The sequence below is a fragment of the Otolemur garnettii genome, unplaced genomic scaffold (assembly GCF_000181295.1).
Source record: "Otolemur garnettii isolate 467f Iridium unplaced genomic scaffold, OtoGar3 scaffold00015, whole genome shotgun sequence".
Taxonomy (NCBI): Eukaryota; Metazoa; Chordata; class Mammalia; order Primates; family Galagidae; genus Otolemur; species Otolemur garnettii.
The window spans coordinates 13,602,047-13,627,281 of NW_003852410.1; the positions used below are offsets into that span (position 1 = coordinate 13,602,047).

Consider the following 25,235-nt stretch of genomic DNA (forward strand, 5'->3'; position numbering starts at 1 on the left):
AACTTCAAATGAACACAAAAGTTAGAGAAAAAATTACTTTAAATGGAAAACACAATTCACAATGTCTGCATAGAGGCACGGGACCCATTCAGAAAGAGTTACCCGGCCTTTGTAAGATCGGCTGACTTGGATTTCTTCAAAGCAGTAAAGGAAACCAATGCTCAGAGGTAGCAAGTTTCTGAAGAGAGAGGTGTTGGCACCAGATTTGGGAGTGGTCAGTTAACAGCTGCCATTGGCACCTCCCAGGCACCAGAGCAGAATCCACCCATGAAGACCACTGTGGTTTCTTCCGTGTTCTTTCCTGACCATTTGGATGAGGAAAGCAAAGCCACCCCAAGGTGACTGTCACCAATTGATGAGGGCCACGTTTGGAGGGTCCCCTGTGTCCAGAGTCCTCCAAGGGAGAAAAAGAAGTTAAGCAAGGGCAAAAGCACACCTCCCCACACTGGGAACCAAAGCCAGGTCTCTGAACCAAACGTGCCTCTCCGTTTCCCTGGCAGAACTCTGCTGCCTGTGCTGGTCCGCGGCTCTTTCCATTGTCCAGGCTTCCATAACAAATGCCACAAGCTGAGTGGCTTGTCAGCAACAGAAACTTATTTCTTATAGTTCTGGAGGCTGAGAAGTCCACACTCAGGGCGTCAGCAGACTCGGTGTCTGCCGAGGGCTCCTTGGCTGGCTTAATGATAATGCTTTCTCACTCCATCCTCCTGTGGAAGGGGCGAGGGTGCTCGGGGGGGCCCCCTCACTGAGTGTAAGGTCACTCCCTGTTCATGAGGACAGAACTCTCACGGCCTAATCACCTCCCAATGGCCCTGTCTCCTAATACCGTCACACTGATGATCATTTTTAAAAATATGAATTCTGGGGGGACACCAACATTCACATTGTAGCAGTGTCCCTGTGGTGGCAGCCACAGGGTTAGCAGGATGGGGAGAATCGCTGCTCCCAGGGCAGGTGTCAGATTGAAAGAAGAGGTAAAGGGAAGCCCAGGGGGCCCCAGGTCACTCTAGCAGCCTGGTTGTCCCCCAGCATCCCAAGCTGGTGCTCTCTAGAACCACATAGACCTGACTGGGGCCACTCTTCACTCAACACATACCAATTTCCCTACTCCTGAGCCTTGGTAAGTCTCTTCGGAGCTTAAGTTTAAAAGAATTTTGTTTTTGCCCCCTATGAGCCCATTCCCATTATTTTTTCAAAGTAAACATTTTATTTAATGTGCCATGAGAATGCATACATTTTAAATGGTAATATATACTAAATACCACAGTTTCCTTTTTGTTTTTCCCATGTCAGATGTGGGAAGAACATCCTCTCACAAGTGAACAGAACAAAGGCATAGTACAGAAATCAAATCCTTTGGCTAAACGTTCTATCACGTTGGGCATTACTGGTGCCTTTAGTGTGATTACAGCTGCATTTTAAGCAGCTGGTCTTGAATGTTGGTCTATGAAATGAAACTTTACAGCCCTAAGTACATTGCTTACCCTATCCAGGGATGGATAAATGGATGCCCTTTATCTTCCATTTATCCATGACAGTATTATTTTGATGGGAGACATATATCTAGATACTGTCCTATCAGTCATTTATTCTTCAGGGGAAAAAAAGGTGAGCATTATCTGGTTCCAAATTTAAAAATGCTAAATTAAATGCTAATTTAAAAATCTAAAATGCTAGCAGTACTTAAGGTAGTTTTTTAAAAAGAAATTTATTTTTACATTCTTTGTACCAACAGACATGATTTTGTCTTACTTCTGTCAAATCCTTATTCAACCATAAATATAAATCTTGATTGCATCTTAGAAGAATAAGATCAGCTCCCTTAGGACTTTGTTTAGGATGAGCAAAACTGAAATGAAAGCTACTCTGATACCAGGCTGAGCAAGGAGATGTTTGCCAGCTCCAGCAAGTCTCACCATCTGACCTTAATTACTGCACAGTGGGGAGTGTGTCACTGTGATAACAAGGGGAAGGACACACCCTCTCTCCACATTTTTCCTCCTCTTGGATACCCGAGAAGTCAACATTTACATGTACGCTATATGGACAGAGTTCCCTGTTTTGAGAAAGGGAAGACCATCTTCTGATGCTAATAATCTAGTTTTCATGTGTGTTTCTTCCTACCACCATTACCGCCGTTACTAAGACACTCAGAAGAAATGGTTATTATTTATGCAGGGTTTGTGCTCCCTCTGCTGGTTCTGTAATTAACTAATAAGTCTAATTCCCATAACTATGCTGACGTCATCAATTGTTTTTGTTCATGGACGTGGAATTACCCAAATCAGCATGTTCTGTTTCAACATCATCAGGAGAATTAGGGTATCAGAGGGAGTACAGTTGGCTTGGAGAAGAAAGTTCAGGAAATGTACATTTTGACCTGTGTGAGTCAGTATTTAAAAAAGCTCAGTGCAGTTTATAATTTTATTTGCCACTTTTATGCTTTTTCTAGAACCTCTTTTTTTCTCAGTCAGCACCAGGTTCTGGCCATCTTTCCCTAGCAGTGAAGGTAGCTTCTCACCCTGGTCAATATTATTCTTGGCCTGCTTAGAGCTGACACCCTTAGCATGTATAGGGACTGCTCCACCTAGCTCAATGACTATGTTCTTAGATGCTGTAGATTAATTTCAATAACAACCAAGGCAAAGCAGACAGAAGAGGTAACCCTGGAGCCAGGGTAGCACTACGTGTTATCCTCCCCAAAGCCAGATGTCAGGAACACTTGGACTGTACACATCAGCACCCTTTCCATCACCTGTTCCAAAGAGGCGTGGTCTGGAGACACATTGACGTCGCAGTGTCTCACCCTGCTCAGGTGAAGGTAGGAAGGTCATTGCCGACAGGGTCTGGGGAGGGAAGAGAAAAGTAGTTGGTACAGGAGCAGTCACGCTCCCTGCTCCAGTTTCTCTAGGCTCTGGCTTTCTGGCTCGTGTAGACTTGTCTGAGACTCCTTGAGTTTGGATATATGGTGAAAATTTCTGCCCTGCGTATGAAATTCTTGTGAAACGTATGTTGCCTACGGTACGAAGCTCAGGCTCACCCTCCTGCCCAAAGGGCACAGTCATCCATATCCATTTTTAAGCTGGTTTTAGGGAAACCTTGTGTTGGAATAGTTTTCTGTGATCTGATTGCTGGACTGTAATTTTTACCTGTACTTTTCACAGGTCTTGCCTACCCGCCGCCATGAAAATATCTGGAATTTATACTTTAAACAGTGAAGGCCACTTGGGTTGTTGATTTAAAACATACTAGAAGTTTTATAATGGTTATTTATATTGGCCAACACTGACCCCTCTGCAGTGACCTGTTGATGTTGGCAGAGGATAAGAAGCACTGACTACAATGCAGGAAATGGAAAGAGATCAAAAAGAATGAACGTGTGAGCTTAGTAACGATGTTTTGTGGCTTAGCGTGGAGATCAATTGTTTGTGCGTGTGAGGTTTCCAGAATTGTGGTATTTGGCACACATATGGGAATTAGGCATGCTCTTCAGGGAAGTTTAAGAGGGTTTTTCAAACTTTTTTTGCATCACAATATCAACATTGTTGACTTTATAAAATCATTGTAGATGATATAAAATTATATGTACATTTATATATACCTAAAGCCTGAAGAAAGGTCTTTGTATATATTGAAATCATTGTGCTTTTATAAAGGAGCCCCTGAGTGAAACAGGCAGGGTAAGGGCTGTTCTGTGGACTGTTCAAGAGGCCTGCCTGCTAGAGAATGGAAATCACATACTTTCTCCCAACTGTTCCTCTCATCACTGGACTCCTTCTCTTCCAGAGCCTCAGTTTGTTCTCAGCAGCCCAATTCCTCTGTCATTTATCACTGAACAAATGTCAGCTGTGAGACAGGAGAACACGCGTGTTTGACAGCTGCCTAATAAATTATGCAGAAGAACAAGTTAAGGACAACTGCTTGTACTTTAAAAAAAAAAAAAAATCAGATATGTGGCCCATTAAAGAACTTCCTTTGGAAAGCCTGCTTTGTCGGCACCAATCGTTGCCTCATGAATATCTTATAAAATTATCGAGCCATAAGCAGTGAGGAAAGTGTTAGTGTAGTTTGGGGGTTAGCATAGGAGTCGCTCAAAGCTCAAAACCAAATAAAATCTAGTGTCCCATAACGAGAGCTGGAAGGAAATGTGCGTGCTTTGGAATTGCAAGCCCTGAGTCAGGGCAGGAATACCACCACCAGCTGGAGTGGGAGTGAGATGATCCCACAGCATGGCCCGGCCAGACCTGACTGGGCCGTGCATTTTGTTCCCTGTGAGCACAGTTATAGAGAAGCAAGTTTAAATAGAACTACCTTCGCAGAGTTCAGGCATATATGCCCCTATCCGTTTCGGAGAACTCCATGTTGCAGTTATTTTGTGGTTTCTTGGAGGAGATAACAAATGATTGTCATCATGTTGGTGGTGGAGAAAAGCAACGTGTTTTACTGTTCTAGTCTAAATCCACACCTGCACCCAGCCCACCATTACTAACCCATCACCTTGACTGTGTCTTTAAGCCTTGTGGCGCCCATGATGGCTGGAGACAAAGGATTCGGTTGTAGCCAGGAGGGTGTTCGTCCTCTTCACCAGGGAGCCAGACTGATCACAGTGTTGCATCCGTTATCAACCCAGACAAGCTAACTAACCCACGAAGACACAGTACATTTTTTCTTACTTAAAATTTTCTATATTTGGTGTTCATAGCAGCAATGGCTTCCTGTCACTTAATAGAATTAACTTCCCAGTAAATAGCATGAGCACATTTGTCTTTAAATCTGTGTTTACAAGGCTGTGTGCAAGTGATGAGAAGCTAGACTATCTGTGGGATCCAAAAGAGAGAAAGCTGATGACCTAATATATGATATAATATCAAATAATTACAACACGAGTGAGAGTTACCTGGCGTCAGCAAGCTGGTAGTTATTTCAAGAAAGGGGAAGCAATGTTTTAACACAGTGGGCAGAAGCACTGGGGAGGGAAAGGTATTTTAGCTAATCAAGTAGCATTTGGACAGACAGTTGGCAGCTCAGCCTCGCTCTGAAACCAACTTTGCTTTGGTATTTTTCTTCCATTCATTTACTCTCTTCAGTGACTGTTCGGCACATCTTTGCACCATGACCAAAGTGACAGACTTTAGTCTCTGTTGGATTAATCAGTGTGTTCTCTGATCCATGGCATATGCTCCCCGTAGACATTTAAAGTCAACGTATTCAGCATTCGTGGTCTGGCGGTTCAGAGTTATTAACCAGGCTGATAGACTGGTTTGGGTATTTACATCCGAAAGACTTCTCCTCCCGGTCCTTCTCACATGTACATCCACACATCCACGCCCAACAACACAAATATTGACTGTACCAATCACTCATTAGCAGTAAAATTTTGAGAGCAATTATTTTTTTTACTGCGCTTGCCCTGAAAGACACTATTAATTACTTTATTGCCTGTGGATTTGAGCCAGTTTCGGTGTCCCCGGAGCCTGCTCCCCACCCAAAGAAGTATTTGCAGCTCCGAGGAACACAGCGCAGGATGTCAGCTGGCACACAGCGTGCTGACACTGGCCTCTGAAGTGAGATGTCAAGGCTCCCTGCTTTGGTGTTTACAGGTCAGGATTGGCAGTGATGGGACGTATCCCCGGCAGCCGGGGAAACGTCCCAAGTAGAGGTGGGCATGTCTGAAATTCAGAATGTCAGCTTTTTTTTTTTTTTTAATATGAGAAATGTTCCAAATCATTCTGGAAATAATTATCAGGTGAATTTTTTTTTTTTTTTTTTTGATCACTGATTTGGAAGTTCTCATTCCGAGGGCCAGAAAGAATGAAGCCTCCTGATGAGCGGCCATGCCAGTCTCTTCTCGTGAACTTTCCATTCTGATCCTTCACAGGTAGGCACGACCCAGGGAGTGCGATGGTGCTGTCAGATGGCTTTCCTCCTCCTCCTGCTCTCGTTAGCAGAAATACAAACATTCCTTCCGGAATTTAAACGTGTACCCTGAACCATGAGTTTCTCCTCAATCTGAAAAACTCTGCAAGCCACCTGGATGTATGTGTGTATTTAAGTAGAAGTGGGCTGTTCTTTGATTAAAACTGGATTATATGTGTGGCATGTTCTCTTTACCAAAAAGAAAATGAGTTGTAACGTATTAATGTGTCTGATTACATGATGGGCCTCACGATCTGTTGGTTGCACTGAGCCGCTTCAGTCTGGCTGCTCCATGCTATTTGTAGTTAGCGTGTATATGAATTATCCCAATCTGTACATCCATTAGCAGAGTCACCCATTTTTAAATGTAAGTTGAAATTGCTTATTAATAGTACATTTAGTAAGGGCTTGAATATTTTTAATAAGCTCTGTGGGATAAAGAAGAATTACTACTAGGAATTAAGAACTAAGAATTACAACTAAGGGATCCACAGTATGTCCATCTCGGAGAGGGGAGTAGAATGGACTTACACCGTGACAGCTAAGACGGTCCCACAGTAAATAGAAAAATAGTTTAGGGAATATTTTCTAATATCGAATGCTGTTAGAACTTACAGTAGAACTGGGTAGACTTTATTTTCTTCAAAGTGAAATTGGGGGTGGCGCCTATGGCTCAAAGAGTAGGGTGCTGCCGGCCCCATATACTGGGGGTGGCGGGTTTGAGCCTAGCCCCAGCCAAAACTGCAATAAAAATAACTAAAATAAAATAAAGGTAAATTGGAGTAAAGGAAAGGCATATTTCATCCAAGTGTTCCAAAGGACCCTTCTTCTTATCACTGTCCTCCGGAGGAGCCACCAGCTGTGGCTGGTAGAGCATAGGAATCAGATTCAGACACCATCTAGGCTGCTGGTTTGGGTCTTTTAAGCCAATGCCTTGTCTGTAGAAAGCATGTAGTTAGAACAGGCTTTTTTATACGCTTTTTTTTGTTTTAAGTCAACAGATACTGATATACAAGAGGGAATATATTTGTGCCATATGAAGAAAAGTCCACATTGCCACTTACTATAGTTGAGCTAAATGATGGAGTCTAGCTTGTTTTGATTAAATTACATATTCAATTATTTTTGTTTGAAGTTAAAAGCTTGATTATATTACCGAACGCTATGTAATTTTACACGCGTCGTTCTCTTATTTTAACAATGAGGCTCGGGGTGTGATTAACAATGTGGCTGCCAGTAGAAAGAAGCAAAAATAATTATTTTTTCAATATACCAGTCCTCATCTTGATTCAGAAATCAATATGCGTCCGTAGGGGCTTTGTTCCCACTGTGGATTACGGACCTCAGGGTGGCCTCCCCTCATTTCCCTCTGAATGTAAAACCTGGAGACTTTGGTTCACCAGGCAGGTTTTTATTTCTCTCTTTTTTAAAGACTGCTGTTTAACTACAGCCGCTGGGACCTAAATCAGAGCATCCAGTGCCCAAATATGAATATTAATTAGATGCCAGGCCATGGAGTTGCTCGCTGAGTTTGACAGTTTAAAGGATCAGTTAGTTAATTAGAAGATGACATGGCACGCAGGGTCCCAAGGCTCTGTCCTGCCTTCTGTCTCCTCTTTTCATTTTCCTTTTTGACAAGTTGGATTACATCATTACATGTAGTTTCACTTGTTAGCCCCACCATGAAATGAGAATATTTTATGCTTTAATTATCTATGATTTCTTCCCCCTGTCTCTGCAAAGACCAGGCTTAAAATGAAATTTAAACAAGCAAGAATTGGAGGTTCAAAGGCCCCTGCAAATCTGCCTATGAACCTATCCACACCACACTGCAGGGAGAAACAGGAGGCTCGTGACAGCACTGGAAAGCGTGTTGTGGTAGTCATGGTGACTGGTTTTCAATATGTAGGTGCCTATTGTGACTTCTATGCCTCAGGTATGGATGTATCATACCTGGTGTTTCCTCCGCCTCTCTGGCTTGAAGTGTCAGATTTTACACACGTCTTCAGGGGGTGGCGACCAGTTATTTTGGTCTGTGTTTCTTGCCCACCATTGGTAGCTAGATACACCCAAAAGTCTGAGCAATTATCTTCTAAATGTTTTTGTTTTTGCCATGATATTGCTCAATTGGGAAGGTTCTTATAAGTTTATGTAGGGTCCATATAGGGAGCTTAGTCTCCAGGAGTAAAAACAAAGTTCAGGTTGATATTTAAGCTCTTCAAATGAAGCTTTTTTCTGATGCCCTAAGTAGAATTAACTCTTCACTCCTTTCTCCCTATCCACTGTGCAGACATCTGCTGTAGCGTATCTAAAGCTTAATTATGCCATTTAGTTCATGGGCCTCACAAGCAAGACACAGAGCTACTCAAGGGAGAGAACTGGGGCTAGCATCATCTCTGGCACACATTGAAAATGAAAGTTTAAAGACAGAAAGAAAACAAAAATCTACTGAGCATTTACAATACAAGGAATGCTATGAGCCAGCCACTTGCCTGAGTAATTTGGTGTGAGTAATTTCTCAGTCTTCATAACAGTCCTGTATGGTTAGATGAGATGAAGACTTAAGCAGAATCTTGCCAAGTCTCAATGTCAAGAGGCTCAGCTTGGATTTGAAATGAGGCAGCCTGATCCCTGATGCCCACATTTCACTGAATTGCACATGGTGTGTACTTACAGGTGATAGAAGGGAAGGATGCTTTTGATGTCAGAGGGCTTCCCTTCTATGCTGCGTCCCTTTACATTGTATGAAGACAGAAGAGAGGTGGGAAGGAGCAGATATCTGTGCTAGATATTATGCTTACTACTGGAAAGGCTGTGCCATGTGGGGCGTAGGAAGAGGAAAAGGAGGCAGCATGACGTGCCAGAAGATTCCATGGAGATCAGAACTATATGCTTCTGTGAGGACCAAAGAGAAATTAAGAAGGAGCAGGTGGCCAACAGGGTCATATGTTACAGGGGAAGTTAAGGCAGGGGGTGGTGTTAGGGAAAGAAAGGGCATTAACAGGGTAGCCGGAAGGCTGAGGCCACACCTGAGTCCTCCCACTAAGTAGCAGGGCAAACCTGGCCACAGGGACCTTAATCTTTTTGGACTTCAAGTTAACTCTCTCTGACGTTGGTGATGATAAAACTTGGACCCTTGTGCCCCCTCGATCAGATGGTTTGAATAAAAAACTTAGAACGAGCTATTGCTTGTGACAACTGATCATGACCCCAGATGGGACAGTTTTGTGTCTGGCTGTGGAGGAAGAGTTGGGGAGGGCAAACCAAATGGCATGGGATATGTAAGAGAAAAGCGTGTAAGTGTAGACTATAAAATTTTACAAAACATTTACAAAATATTCTCTCCGTGTTAACCACCTGTTTGTAAAATTTTTTAATGAATATTTTGTAAATAAAGTTGCATGTAGCTATAATTTCCTGTTTTCGCTATGTATGGTGACTTTAGGGGTGACTTTTGGGGCACCCTGTACTCTATTAAGGAGGGTGGCAGTGAAAGGAGGGAGGAGCATATTGGGGAGATGATGGATTTATGAGTCTTTAGAAACATCTGCAGGACTGGGCGAGGGTGGGGAGACAGGCAGCACCAGTGGGAGGAAGGGAAGTCTGGGAGAACATGCCCTAAATCCAGAGAGCTGAGTCAAAGGGAGAGTGGCCTCTGCTTTCTGTCTCTACAGCTGAAGGGAGGGCAGGGCTAAGATGTGCAGTTTAAGAAGGGTCACAGGGGTGACGTCTGTGGCTCAAAGGAGAAGGGCGCCGGCCCCATATGCCGGAGGTGGCAGGTTCAAACCCAGCCCCGGCCAAAATAACAAAAAATAAGAAGGGGCACAAAGTTTGTTTCTCCACCAGTGAAAATAATTTGAGAACGGAAATGAACAGAGAGACAAATATATGGGTTGCAAGAAGGCTCAAGAGGTTGGCAAGAAGCAGGGAAGGTTCGGGCCGGGTCAGTCTGAGTTAGGAATCCTTCCGCACCGTTTTTGACCCGTCCCAAGAGGCCTGGAGCAAGCTGGGGAGAAAGGAGTGGGAGCTAGAGGTCAGCGCTCTGGCATTGCTAAGATGGGAAACAGAATGCACAGGCCACCAGGGCAAGACAGACCTGAGTAGAAAAGGTGCTGCTCTGTGCTCCACTCTGCTGTGCACCTCATTAACCCTTCTTCCTGAGCTGGGGGAGGCTCCTGCCGCCAGAAGCAGCCTAGCTTCCTCATTGTTCTCCAGCTTCCCTGGGACATGCTGCTGTCCGTACCTGCAGCTGCAGAGACCAAATACCTGTACAGGCAAATAAGATAGTGTCACGAGTATTTGGTAAATGTAAATTTATTCTGTTCTGAAAATGCTCACATCATATCCCATCATTCCTTCAAGTATTTTTCTTTCTAATTAAGATACTAACAAATTAATTTTTTAAGGTTCTGAAAATAGTTTTTATCCACTCTGTTAGTCCTCAGAGTTTTTCCCTTCTCATTTGACCAGTCCATGAGATGCTAATGCGGGAGGCCTGTTCGTCTGTGCTCAATAATTAGCTGGTGTGGGGGGATCGTGGTACGGCTGGGTCAAGCAAAACTTTGGAGGAATACCCACTGTCCACATGACTGTCTATTTGTTCCTTTTCCTGAAATAAAATGCCTTGCCCCCTAGTAGGTCATGGTGGATGGACTCAGAGAGGTCAGCAGAACTCATGGTGCTGACAGGGACCTCTCTGCAGTGAAAGGTATAAATTAAAATAAGCTGTTAATGTTCCCCAGTTCATTGCAAAAAATAAATTGTGGTTTCAGAGCACCCACTTACCAGCTCACTCATTGATACCACCCAGCACACTGTACCTACCCCCATGGGCGAATCACTGGAAGGATGTTCAGGTTGAGGCATCAAAACATTTGGACACACATTAATGGGTTTTACACCTTTGTATCTCTCTGATATTACTGTTTCGCTTCAGCAAGCCCGCTAATATCAGATATATCCTATCAGGGACTATTTTAAATCACTTCAATTTTCCCTGCCCCTGGGCTCTGGCCGTAAGACCAGAATCCTGAGCAAGTGTGTTGCCTGTGATCTAGTGTTTTCCTTCCCCCCATTTATAGCAGAGGGAACTTTATTAGCTCTGTGGACACACGTATATCAGTTTTAAAGATTAAGTACAACATCAATAGTTCTTACCCGGCTCTCAAAGATACCAAGTTGTTACGTTTTCCCAGAGAATGTTAAAAAAATTAGTATTGCCATTTGTGGAAACATTTTTCTCTTAAAATAAACCATTGTTCATAATGGTGTTTACTTACTTATTCTCTGAAGTGCTGTTTTATATAGAAAGTAAATCCAGGATAGAAGCTTGATAAGTAATTTCAGACTTGATAGCACATGAACCTCATAGGTACGAGTGAATTATGAAGCCTCACTTTGCTTTCATATAAAAAAAAAAATGGTTTTTTTCCTCAAGTCTCCTCATTGCAACTACTTGTTTATCTTCTCAGTGATTTTAAAATATTGAACTAGCTTCCCTTTAGTGCTCAAGTCATCCATCCACCTCATGCTGCTTCTATCCTCCAAATTCCTCCCGATATGAACAGCCAAGTAGCCTATGAGTCAATTACGGGCTGTTGGAAAGGGCCATCTACTATAGGGCCTCGTCTTGAATCGCACAGTCTGGCCAAGAAAGACAAAGAGAAGCTGCGTTTTCCAGATCCTCTTTTGGCTGTGGTTCAAGCCACCAAGAAAACACAAAGTACTTTGTCACTGGGGACACCCAGTTTTGAATTTGGATTTGGGCTCCGCTTGACTCTACCCTGGAGACGCCCTCTTGTCATTTTATCCCTCCCCACCCCCCAGCGCATGTGCCCATCTTGGGCCTCTTCCTCGGGCATCACCTGTCCCTTCACTCATTTGCCTTCAAGGTCACCCTGCACATGACTCACCTCTCCTGGGCCCCTCGCCCCACACACCCAACCTCATCTCTAGGCAAACACTTCTCCTTTCTACCTTTCTCCCCCACGTAGCTCCTCCAGCCTGGATTGTTTTTCTCTAAGTCAAATTTTACTCCATCTTCCAGCAACCAGCTCACAGTGTGCCTCTTCCACAAAGCTGCAGTAACCACAGCAAACCAAACAGCGCGGCCCCAGGAGCTTTGGGGCAGTTTCCTCCTGGGGTTATGAGAAGTCTCGGGCGCTCTCCACCACCTCTGCTCTTTGCAGCTCAAACTCCTCCTCCCTTCACGGCTCAGTCCTGTTTCCCTTGGAGAAGGAAGCTCCTTGAGCACAGAGACAGGCCTTGCCATTCTTCTGTGTTCCCTCAGTGGGGTGACAAACAGCACAGACACTCAGTAAGCACTAGCTTGTTGATTACTCACTGGAGTGAGGCTGTTTATCGGTCATAAACCATTGCTGGGGTTTCTGTCCTCAGAAACGGGTGGATTTCCTATGAGAAGGTAGAAGTTGGTCCATCATTGTTTTATCCCAAACACTTAGCATCCTCCTCACCCACTTGGATTAAATGGGTGGGAGGACAGACAGACATGCCCCCCGAAGCTGGCACAGTGCACTTTGCTACAGGTGCTCTAGCAGAGCACCTGGGAGCTAGAGACTAATCTAATGGACAAAAATGGGGCTGGCTGTAATACACGTGCAATTTGAAGGATGGAGTTCCAATTCTGACGAGCAAAGGTATGTGAGGAAGGTATTCCAGTTTGGGCTGACGGGGTCAGTAAAAGCCGAATAGAGTGAAAAGGTGGGATATGTCTCCTAGAAAGCAGACCCACGCCCGGTTGGCCAGGGAGAGTTAACAGGTTGTGAGACAGGCATGGGAAAGGTCCCGAAGAGGCTGAAATTCAGTGCCAAGTGGTCATTGATTTCAAATGTATTACAAAGGATGGAATATCAGAATTATGTGGTATGGAGATGAGCCCTTATTTTAAAATTTGTGTGATGATTTTTATAGCGATTTTTAATACATGACAAGTGATATTGGTGTAGGAATTAGATTTTTATCTCAAAACTACATTTAAATAAAACCACACGAATAGCTTTAAAGAAAAATACCAAGTTAATAGTGGGAGAGGGAGTAGGTCAAAGAATCATGGCGAGGGTGGCTCCCTAAGGCTGGACGTTTGGAATGCACTACTGTACAAGTGGGAAGACCAGGTGGGACGTGGCTGCAGAGATGGCACCCGGGCAGAGGACAAAGGATGGTTGGAGTTTGGCAACCAGGAAGCCATCGGTGAATTTAGAGCAGCTTAGGGTGGCAGAAAGTCAGGGAATTTGTGTGCTTTATTACCAAACAGCAGTTCTGGCTCATAGTAGGAAATCAATAAGGTGTGAATGAATTGGTGGCAGGTATGGGGCAAGGCACTGACACCCACTGGGCCAGTGGTGGGGTGTGGTGAGAGCATCTAGATTCCCACACCCTCTCCTGAAGTGAGCTCACAGGAAACACAGCCTCCTTTCAGGTGGAGGAGGGAACGAGGGGCTGGAGAGGACGGGCGAGGGAGGGAGGGAGGGAGGAGAGCTGGCTTCCCAAAGCTTGGAGACTGTAGGCCCCACCTGTGATCTTACACCGCGGCTATTCCATTAACCAGTGCCATAGGGACCTGGACACCTGGGTGTATTCCAGCTGAAAGTGGCCAGTGAGGAGGCCTGGGAGGGACTGGGGTACAGGGACCACGTACCCCCATCTCAAGGCACAGCTTTACCTGGCTTCTGCTCATTTTTCAGTGGGGAACAGAACATCATGTGTGCCAGCTCTCAAAAATTTATCAGAAGATGTCCCCAAAACCCACCTCGTATTTTAGGTGACAGCTATTAATTTTTCAGTGCTCCTGACTGGGTTTTCTTTTAATGAGCACCTATTATTTCAAAATGTTAAAGATGCCACGCCATACAGTTTATAACCTTTCACCTCAATGAGATGAGGTCACATCTCCCTTCCCTCAGGGTTTTGTGATACTCAGATTGTCCCCTAACATTTTTTTCTGCCATTCTCGTCATTTCTCTGAATCCCTAATATCACCACTGGTGCTGTTTTCCCATGCCTTATCTCTGCCCTCAAGCGTCCCTCCCCTCACAGCTAAGCCTGGCTTAAGCTACCCAGGACTCGGAAGGCTCTGCATGCCCCCATCTGAATCCCCCCAAATCCTGTCCTGATGCCCTCCCCCCGCTGACTGTTCCATCTCCAGTATTTACACAGCCCTTTGGTTGCTTCCATCTGTCCTGCGTGGACTCCAGGCCTTGAATCTCCTTTCCTGCTGTCAGGTGGAACCCCATGTCCAGTGGTTAGAGCAGGTCAACGCAGTTCCCAGGAAGGAGCCACGTTGGGGTGGCTGGGAGACTAGTTAGTGTCACAGAGCCACAATGCCCGTCACCCCCACATGCTGTTCAGAATGAAGCCACTGATGCAACTATCACACTCATGTGAGCCAGGAGACCACAGCGGGGTGTGAGACACTTTCTATCCCCCAGATTCAGCAGGGACTCCTGTGGGTCATGCTGTTTGGTGGCTATGAATATTAAAAGATCATGATTTCATATCCAGAATGAGATAGGGACACATCACCGTGCCCTGTCTTGTGTAGAAAGCCAGTCATTTACTGAGTTTGCCTGTTTGACCAGCATTGTTAATGACCTTGTGCTCCTGAGACTGTTACCTTTGCTAACCCCTTCCAGTTCCCAGCGAGAAGCCAGTTTTTAAAGCATGTTTGCACACTCCAGCATTCCGAATGACGGTGTGAGGTCTTACTTCTGACCTCATCTTTGCCGGTTGTGGGCTGTGTGCTCTTGGGTAAATTGTTTTGCCTTCCTGCGCCTCAGTTCCCTCCCGGGTGAGGTGAGGTCACTTCCTCAGCCTGTCATCAGTGAGCAGCAGAGAACTCTGTTCGGGCTGTGACCATCTTGTTGGCAAATTAGTGTCCACAGGCCAAGTCTAACACACAGCCTGTTTGGTGCAGCCTCCAAACTAAGAAGGTATTTTACGTTTTCAAATGGCGGTCCTGTAAGTACCTATATCCAGGGTGGCCATAAAGTGTCCACACAGTGTAAGAAATTTACTCTTTGGTCCCTTACAGTAAAGGTTGGCAACAAATCTGACTTTTTGTTTTTATGTTCTGACATCTCTAGACTCCTGCTGGAAGGGGTTTCTCCTCCCACCCCACCCCCAAGTTTGTCACTTTTCCTCTGGTTTATTGAACACCAACAGACTGTGTTCCAGAAATATCACAGGCTGTTTAAGGAGCTGTCTTCCTTACAACCCAGTAGGGGTTACCCCCTTATAAGGCAGGGAAGGCAAGAGGCTGTGAGATTCCCACACTTTCTGCAGGCTGTTCTGGCAGCCTGGGCTGAGATGACCCACCACACTTCCCTGCCCCATTCCCCACGCGCCAGAGTCTCATGTGGAACTCACACTCGTTAATCCCAAATGGTAGTGAGGGCCTTTGGCGCCTGGAGGGAGGGGGTGCTAGGCATTTCAGGGGTCACAGAAATGACTTAGGAACCTGCCTTCTGGAATTTCAAATCTAATTGAGGCAGTGGAGGCGCCCATTTGTCACCAGTGACGGGAGAGGCCAGGCACTCAAACCATCCATGTGGGACCCCAGATGCATAAAGGCGGTTCACAGGGGCATCTGTAGGCCCCAAGCCTGTCAGAAATCTTGGATGATCTGTTGACCTCAAGGCCCATTGGTGCTCGTTCCCACTGGCCACAGGTTCTGCCTGGGTCCTGGCCGCCTCACAGCTGGCCCTTGTGGCTCTTGCTGTGTTATTGTCCAGCATCCTGTTTTGCGGTCCCCTGACCAACTCTTGGAGGCCGATGCTCACTGGCCTGTGTAGGGTTTGACAACCACTATAACGTGCTGTCCTCACCGTACCTCTGCCCCCCACAGCTCTCCATATGGCTGCAGCAAACCCAGCAAGCTGTCAGGCTCAGGCAGCCAGTGCATCCTCAGGTCCCTGCAGCCCAGAGAAAATGCCCTTGAGACAAGACAGCAGCACCTCAGTCAATTTGGCAAAGAAAAACTATCCTTTCCTTTTTAAAAATAAGATGCGAGGGCCTGAGCAGGTGTTCTGAGCTTACATAGCTTCTCAGAAACACAAACTGTATTTACAGCTATTATATATGTTTGCAACAAATCTGACATTTTGTTTTTATGTCCTGACATCTCTGAAGTGGCCTTTTTTTTCTTCACTATGATGATTTTTATCCACACTTGTCTTTCTAGCAACCTCTTCTTGTTCAAGCACCAGTGGCCGCTTGCTAAATGCGGTTCAGACAAGTTGTTGAAAAGTCACTTGGACAAAGGTGAGGGTTAACGAGGAGTTACTACACTATTTCCTCCACAGATTGAGTTTGAATCTCTGGCCAAGACTGATATATGGGGTATATAGTTGTCCTGCTGAAGGCAGAAAGCAATTTTAATTCTTCTGGATTGCTTTACCCTTCTTGTGAGAGCAGACTTCAGGTCCACGTCAGCCTCTGTTGTCTGTTTGGTCACTATTATATTCTCAAAGCCCAGAAAAGTGTCTAGTGCAGAGCAGACTGTCCGGAAAGACCAGCCACTGAATTTACTCATCAGGCACTTTTGAGTACCCCCAAGGAAGGAGGTGGTGGGCATCATAGCTGATGGGGTTTGCTTTGTGTATGGAAGAGCCTTCTCCAGGAGGAAGAGAGCGGCCAAACACAGAATAACCCCCTGCTGCAAATTGGGAGGCTCTGAGGAGGGTTCCTGGGACAGCGGCGGTGAGATGTAGTGGGTCACCTGAAGGCAGTGAAGTTGGGCGCTCAGGGCAGAAGGCACAGCCTGTGTCTAGTCAAGGAGGCATGACGGCACCTGATGAAGTTCCTTCAGCGCTGCTGGACAAAAGTGCATGTCCAGGGAGGACACAGATGTGGTGGGGCAACTCGGAGGGGGTGGAGCCACACGTGGGAGTCTGCACTGTGTCTTGAGGGTGGTGGGTTTATGGACCATGCGTGTGTACATGGTAAGGATTATTCCAGCCACGGTGTACAACAGGAACTGAGGGGACGGTAAAGTTCAAACCAGGATGAGGATAAGTTAGTAAATCGATGTGATCTGGAAGGAAGCTGAAAAGAGCCCTAGGAAAGGCAGAGCCAGTAGGCACGTGTGGGAGATCCGGCCGAGGAGACGAATCCACCAAATGGATTGTGTTTTTCCAAAGGCACCCTTTTCTTTCTTCCTGGGCCCTGCCACCGCTCCTCCTTTTTGAGATGACTCTTGCCACAAGTCCCTCTGGCCCTACTGGAAGTCTGTACATTGCTGAGAATTGTGCCCATCATACGCTGGAGACAGGGTGGTCATATTTCAGGTATCAACCTGGCAACCCAGGGTGCTGAAAATAATATGCTTGAATTAGAGAGCTCATTCTGCAACTGAGTGAGTGTAAGTTCATGCCTCCATCTGCTGACTCTCTGCAGCATCCCTGATGACTCTGGAAGTTCAAAGGATGACTGTTAAGGGCATTGCCTGGGCACCTGAAGCCCTGCGCATGTTTGCCTCTTCTGTTAGTCCCATTGTGTTTTCTTCGGTGACCCTTCTTTGCACTTTATTTTTAATTTCCGTGAAGGCAGGAAGAGGCTGGCATCTGAGGGTGCAGAGCACCCAAGCACAGTGCCTTGTGCTCTGCTGAGCTTATTAGGCACTTTCAGAAGATGCAATTACTAACTTGAAAACTACGTTAAGCCTCTTGATCAAACAATGTGTGCCTTTGTGCGGTCAGTAGTTTTTCATTTGTACTGGGACAGCTGTTCTCTCAAAAACAGTTCTGTTGTAACTTCCAGTGACTAACAGACTTTCTTTGCACTGACGTTGCCTCGTGGATCAGTATTAATAAATGCTGCGACGTGTATATTCCTACAGGTGAACCTCCGTTCACGCAGCTGTGTGTTTCCTAATGCACTGTGCAGAAAACAACATTCTAAATGTGCTGGGTGATTTTCCCCCAAATAAAGGGTACTTTTAGTGAAAAAAAAAAAAAATCACTGCGGTGAGTCTTGTTTTAGGCATAATAGGTACCTGAGTGTTTTACATTTTTGATTCCAAATCGCACGTATTGATCAAAGAGTAGAAAACCACCCACACGTTTAATTCCTATCAAGATTCTCTCTATTCTTCCTGTTTGTGTGAGGCTCGGAGACACCTGGCTCGTTGTTGTAGCAGTTGTCCAAGTGTGGCCCAGGCACCCCTGGGCATCCTGGATGCTTTGTTTCCAGGGATCTGCCAGGTCAAAACCATTTTCATTAAAACATAAAGATGTCATTTTTCTCTTTCATTCTCATTCTTTTATGAGTACACATTCGTACCGTGTTTTCAGAGGCTACCTGACAGGATATCACAAGTGTCTGAACACAGAAGCTAACGTGGAAATCCAGCTACCTTCAAGGACACTAGACTGTGAGGAGTTTTGAGAAAATGCAAAAGAGTGCTTCTTATCAAAAAATCCGGCTTTTTAAAACAGTCATTTTTCATACAAATGTTAAATTTATATTAATATGTAATAGTTGATTATTGCTATTTTAAATGAATAATACATATTTTTAAATTTGATTTTTTCTAATATGATACAGACAGGTATAACCCACATAAACAACAGCCCGTTGGGGTAGTCTCATTAATTTTTGAGAGTATAAAGGGTTCCTAAGATCAGAAAGTTAGAGCCCCTGGGTTGAAGTACAGAGCAATGTGCATTACCGTTCTCCCAGGTTGATACTGAGTTTCGTAACAACGAATGAAAGGAGTTACAGAAGTTTCCCCAACACTTAGCTTTGGGCCCATTTCTACATTGACGTGTGGATGTGCAGCAAAAAGATGAACTGTGAGACCACAAACCTGGTAAAAAGCAATATAAAGGCCTGCAACCTCTGGGGAAGGAGCACCAGCCTCACTGGGAAGTCGTTTCCTCACGGGCACACCCAGGCATGCCACATCTTCCCCTCCATCATGGTAATTGCCAGTTGTGGTGGCAAGTACCATCATGTACTGTAATTTATGAGTCTGTGGGACTGCCCGGGTCACCCTTCCAGGGCCTAGACTGGTGGAAATTCAGGCACAGTCCCTGCCTTGGAGGAGCCAAACCACCTGTACAGAAGACAGTCAGTAAACACATAAGCATAAAGGAAGAGAATCATCCCTGATTTTGAAACGTGATGCAAAGGAAATGAACAGGATAAGGGGACATGGTATTCTGGAGGATCAGGAAGTGACTTCATACAAGTCCCCAGCAAAGGCTTCTCTGAGGGGCCTTATTTGAGCAGAGATTGTGTAGAAGAGCAGTTCTGGCAGAGAGACTTCCCTCTGGTGAGCAGCAGGGTGGGTGAGAGGTGATGGGTGCAGGGAAATTGATGGACCAGGGCCAGGTATTTCAGGCCCTGGTGAAGGCTTTGTGGTTTAATCCGAGTGTGATGGGAGGTCACTGGAGGGCTTTTTGGCAAGCGGCGTTGTACTCCTAGCTCTGCTCTGTGAAGACCAGCAGGCAGCTATGTGGCTGGCTGTAACCAGCGGGCGGACAGGAGAGGAGGCAGACAGGACAGCGCATGCTCCTGATGCCAGGCGAGAGCTGCCGGCATAGCAGGGGTGACCGGCAGAAGTGGACGGGGTGGAACACACAGACTTCCTGATAGACGAGGGGTGGGGATGAGGCAAGGGGAGCAAACAAGCATGACCTCCGGTTTGGGTCTGAGCACCCTTTGTGTTCTCAAATCATTGCCGCAGAACTCTGCAAGGCACTTAGTGGCAGGGCTGTCATTTAGGGATTAGGAGACCCACGGCCACTAACATGCCTGTGGCTCAATAAGGCTCTTCACAGCATGGGAGCAAGCCAGCACCCACTGCCGCTGCCCTCACCACCTGTTGGTGGCAGTGACACCAGGTGAGGATCTGGAACCTCCCCGTCCAGCAAGACAGGGCCGTGAACTAGTCTGAGTCAAGGTGACATGCCTCATCTACTTGTCTGAGAAATGGGGCCAGATGCCTCTGCTGGCCGCCAGCCCATGTGGGATTTTATTGGGACTGGTTCGCTAACGTTCCAGGTGTGTCTCGGCTCCTGGAGAAAGGGAGCATTATTCTTCAGGCCCCATGACACTTCTTAGCAGGGGACGTGGGAGTCCTCCTCAGAGACAGTTAAACCTTTGTAAAATGAAGCGGGTGGTGGAGGCTCTGGAAGCAGCTGTGAGAATTTTAAACACTGGCCATTTTACTGAGGAGAAAGGTACCTGTGCATTTTGTTCAGCCAGTGGAATGATCGCTTAAGAAAAACCGTATTTTTGAAAAGCTGTCACATTTACTCAGTGGGCCACAGGGTGGAAGGGAGTGCAGGGAGCAAAGCAGCAAGGACCAAAACTCTTACGTGCCACCCTGCTCACCATCCAGGTGTGATTTCACAGCTCCCCGCTCTTCCTGACACGCCAGGCCAGGCGTAGCTGTGGAGGTTTAGGCAGATAAAGAACATCAGATGGAGATCTGGAGTAACCAGGGACAATTAGCTCAGCAATATGATCTCTGGAATATCGGCGGCATCTATAGAGCCGGCTGCCTCTCTCCCTTCCAGTGAGCTGAGCAGCACTTCGACAAATAACTTTCTGCTCTCGGAATTGAAAATGCATTTTGGGAGTGATTATCTGCTTACTCACCTGTAGGGCACCCTCTCTCCTTACAACCCCAGGCCACTCTGCATACTCACGAATCTATCTTGCAATTTAAATTTTTATATTTTATTCATGTGTGGAGCATTTTTCCTAGAACTTTGTAAAGCGCTAAATATTGTATGGGCATTATTCAAAACATGTCCTTTCCATAAAATCTGTTTATATGCCATCATTAGCTGCAGCATTAAATACATTTTATATCATCAGAGATTTTATGATATATTTAAAAATGAATTCCTACTTAGCGGAAACACATTAGGGATTATCCTAAGAGACCTCGCTAAAAATGCAGTCATGTTTATTTGTAACTGCCAGAAAATGGCTTGCAAAATTGTTAGTGTCTTTTATTATTCCCTACCACTGGAGCACTTGCTTGTTAATTAGAGAAATTTCAACTGTCATAGTTGGCAATTATAGCTTCTGTATCATTGTCTGTTATGAATAGTCAATGAGAGCTGATTAATATGCATGAGCAGCAGTATATATAGCGTGTGCATTGGACCACAATCCAGCTGCCAGAGTCACTCGGAGGAGGGAGTGGTGTGCGTGTGTGTGTATGTGTGTGCGTGCATGCCTGCTGCGCGGGGAGGAAGGGAAGCGTGGAAGGGGGAAGAGAGTTGTTTTCCAGCCTTAGAGAGCAATGCCAATGTGAAGTGTTGCAGCCGCCTGACTCACCTGAGGCTCTCCGAGGAAACCTTCGATGCCTCCTCTCTAAGCCTGCGTTTCTCGGGTGCTGGCGAGTACTGAAGCCTTCCTTTGACGTTTCTCTAAACATGGGATGCAGTTTGTGCAGTCTGCAGAAGCAAGAGGAGCAGTACAAATTACTCTATGAAGTTTGTCAGGTAACACATTGCATTTTCATTTGTGGAGGTGTATAGGCACTCACCTGGCAGAGAGTGTAACTTCTCAGGAAGGAATTGGGGGGGGGGGGGTTGTGCATGTTTTGTGTTCTGAATGAGGCAGCCTTTCTGAGTTCTCTATACATTTTCTGTTAGGTCTCTAATAAAATTTCTCCTCCAGTAGCACTTGAGGACCTCTATTTGAAAATACAAATAGATATTAAAGGTCATAAAATGTGTTTCCAGCAGTCGTGGCACAAGGCTCCTTTATAACTGACCTCTCTTCAGAGTGTCAAACTGGAAGGGTCAAAGTGTGGTCACCCAGTCTTTGAACAAGTTGGAGAAGACGTGGACGATGATTAATGTTTGCAAGGTTTTGTCTGTTTACAAATAGTTACGAGGCACTCTTTTCAGTAGCGTGCAAGCCCGCTGCTGACTGGATTCTTTCAGCAACTTCTTGTAATGGGACATGTGGTTCAGATTTTTGCTTCACACTTGCCATTTCTATACCTCTCTCTGAAAATTTTAAGAACTTTAAGAGCAAGTGGCTTGATCTTGGGTGCTGTCATTCACAACAGATAACTTGTCGTACCTTCTAGGACACTGCTAACAACATGAAATTTGGGTTGAGATGAAAGGGGATGTTTATGATACAACCCAGACAAGTTATCTTACTTCTTTGCAGAGTGTTTTCTTTTTAAATATTCAAGTCCTATCCTAAACTAGTTGGTTTTGAGACTTCTTTTGGGAACCTACGTTGGTGGTTAAGAAATCTCCCCTTAAATCATTCTCTTTTAAATTTTTCTTCAGTAATGAAAAAAATACTCTTGCTGACATTATTTTCAGATAAACACATCATGTGGTAACAGTAAGTGAGAAACAAAAGGTGCATGTTTCTTGATTGTAACAATAAATGGCATATTAATATATTTTTTTAAAGAGCCAGATTTGACTTTGAAAAGATTTTCAGGCGCCCTCAGCTGGATGTCATTTTTTTCATGAGCCACCAGAGGGCGCGATCCATTAAAGAGACACAGCTAGGAGTGATGACTGGGCCGCCTCTACGGACAAAACCTACTGTTAAAATGACCCTGGGTGGATAAAAGGTGTCTGTTCGCATTCCCCACAGAGGCATAGAGAGGGGTCTTATTAAGCCTTTTGAGGATTTCAGTCCCCACTATGTGAAAAGGGGCGCATATCTTTCAAAAAACAAACATCTTAAATACCTTTCTGACCTGTGTCTTTACATTCAGGACTCTGATTCCTGTCTCTTTCAAAGGAGGCTGGGGATGGAAACCTTAGGCAAAAATGCTGCCACCACTGCTAATCTGGCCCCATCCCTGTGTGGTCAGGTGGTGTGTTGCAATCTTCATTCTGCTAACTTATCCCATGCAGTGGGCCGGGGTTCTCAAGGAGTTCAGTGAGCAGAAGTGAAACAGAACAACAGACACCATCACTGGAGCAAGGTGGTAGGTTACAGACTTTCACTGCTGCAGATCAAACAGTACACAGAATAAAGTTAAAAGGTAGTTCAAAAGCTCGCTTTTAAAAAGTACACATATTGCTTTTTGCCATCAGTGCACAAAACTTATTAGCATTCATTGTTGTGGATCTATCATTTACCACTCTCCAAAAGGCAAGTGTACCACATCTCTGGCCAATCTCTGTTAACTTATCTTTTATTAATCTGTTTTATTTGTGTCCCCACCACACACACACCCTGCCCCGAAAAGAGGGATCTCTGGGTTCTATTTGTTTGTTTTTTACTAGGTGAATTTATGTGGAAATACTTCTGGGCAAAGCATCGTGCAGTAAATTGCTGATAAATGACTTCCATCTGGAATACACTTTGTCAGCAATTTAGGAAGCCATGCAGATTTATTTTCAAGAAACCCAAACTACTTTTCAGACCCATTACCCTTGTGCCAACTAAGTAAAATCCCGCTTTCTCCTATTCTTTGGGAGTCTTGAACCATAGCATAAAGGAATTCACAAAACACTTGCAGGAATTAATAATTGCATTCACGCTCTTATTATGCAAAGCCTTATTAGAGCAGAGAAATTAAGGTTTCCATAAATTACAGTTCCAGAAGGTCCGGTGCGCCTGGCTTCAGTAAGCCCTCGTAACAGCAGCACAAAGAGGATCAAATATTCCAGGGCTCAGACTTTATCCTTTCTTCATCCAGAGATAATTCAAAGAGATGCTCTTCATTAGGGCTGTTGGCAAGCTGCCTACGGTCTCTTTTTGGGGCTGCTGTGAGCTTAATGATGCAGAACAATGGCTCTGCCTCTTGTTGCACACATACCTTATTGTACCTTTAATCACATTAGAAAAACAACAACAACAACACATGAAGTTGTCTGGTCATTAAAGTCCATCGCAGAGTGCAGACATAGCATTGACTGGTACCATGCATTAAAGGATGCACCAAGATGTTTGGGGACACTCAAGCACTTCAGAGGAGAGGAAGCCTCCTGCCTACCCTGGGGGTTGTAAGATCAGTTGAGTACAGCAGTTCTTTGTGCCTTTATGGTAACTGGTGTTTTTTTGGGGGGGGGGAAGGGGGAACCTATGTCTATCAAAAATTGAAATTTAAATTAGCAGTTGCTTCATGCTCCAGAAAACTTGAGCCTGTCCTGAGTAACTTTGAATGCTCTGAAGTACTATAAAGAAAAGAAGATGCTTTAAGGTAATCAAGGCATGTAGTCCTCTACTTGGCTAAATTAATTGGCACAGGAGATCTCACGTTTTGGAGGAAATGGGATAGGGAATCTCCTAACTCTTGGGCTGTGGCTGATACCGAGCTAAGGGCGGTGACGTGACGGGGTTATGGGGGTGGGGTAGTATAGGTCTGGCAAATTCTGTGGCTCTGTTTGGTGCTGGTGACTCTATCACAGGCCAAGCACCAGCCCTCTCCCCAGCTGTCCTACCAGAACAAGCAAAAGGCCAATATACCGATGCTTTGAGGGAGCTCTTCAGATGGAGGGCGGGGGAGGTGAAAGGAGTGGTACTCCAGGAAGTATCATTGATTCTCTCCACCTCTCCTAATGTCATGGTGACTTTTGCTGATTTGATCAGGGAACAAGGAAATAATCCTGGTTGGGATTTAAGCTTCAAACTAGAAATTTCCCTAAAACTACATGCAAATTTTCAAGAGGACAGGGAAAACTTATGTCTAAAACTGTAGTAATATTGACTCCAACAATCACTTATGTATCGTGCACTCACCACATGCCAGCACTATGCTGAATGCCTGCTGTGCATTTTCCCATCCAGTCTGCACAGGAGCCTGAAAAGATAAGGGATGCTGTTATGCCCATTTTAAAGATGAAGAAACTGACACAAAGGAATAATAAAGGTGATGGGCGGGAGAAAGGGTCACATGTGCACTATGATGCCAAAGTCTGTGAATTCTTTTCTTATATACATTTTAGCAGTGTCAATGAATAGATAACCAACTTTATAGGGAACATTTGCGTTAGTTTTTTAAAATTACTTTTGCCTCTTTGGGGCTATCATAAGGACCCTACCGACATCCTCAGACAGCCCATGTGCTGGTTGGCACCTCATGGGAAGAGTTTCAGTGGAGCCCCAGGTCTCTCGCATCAGGGGAGAGTGGTGGGCAAAGACATCAATGAGCTCAGGAGTAGCACCAGTTTCCCATTAGCTTCCCAGGCAGCCCAAAGGAAGGATGATTTGCGCAAGCCCACGTCCTTTGGCTTCTCGCTAATAACAGGAACTGTCATATAAGACATAAGACATAGTAGCTTTTATGCCACTGAAGTTGTTAGTTATGAAAAGTAAAAACTTGACCCAGTAACAGTGACTTCCCAGAAAACAAT

At 45.2% G+C, this 25,235-nt stretch overlaps 1 protein-coding gene across 3 annotated transcripts in view; it reads left to right on the forward strand.

Annotated features, from left to right (window-relative positions):
• Positions 1 to 25,235, forward strand: part of PDZRN3 (PDZ domain containing ring finger 3) — a 235,080-nt gene that overhangs the window by 165,389 nt on the left and 44,456 nt on the right. The window contains exon 1 of one of the 3 annotated variants that reach the window (XM_012802551.1): positions 21,069 to 21,395. The exons of the other annotated variants lie outside the window; for them this stretch is intronic. Within the exon in view, the coding sequence (XP_012658005.1) occupies positions 21,327 to 21,395 (69 nt within the window). The 5' untranslated portion in view covers positions 21,069 to 21,326. Of the gene's footprint in view, positions 1 to 21,068; positions 21,396 to 25,235 lie in introns of those variants that run through there. 3 annotated transcript variants of the gene reach the window in all.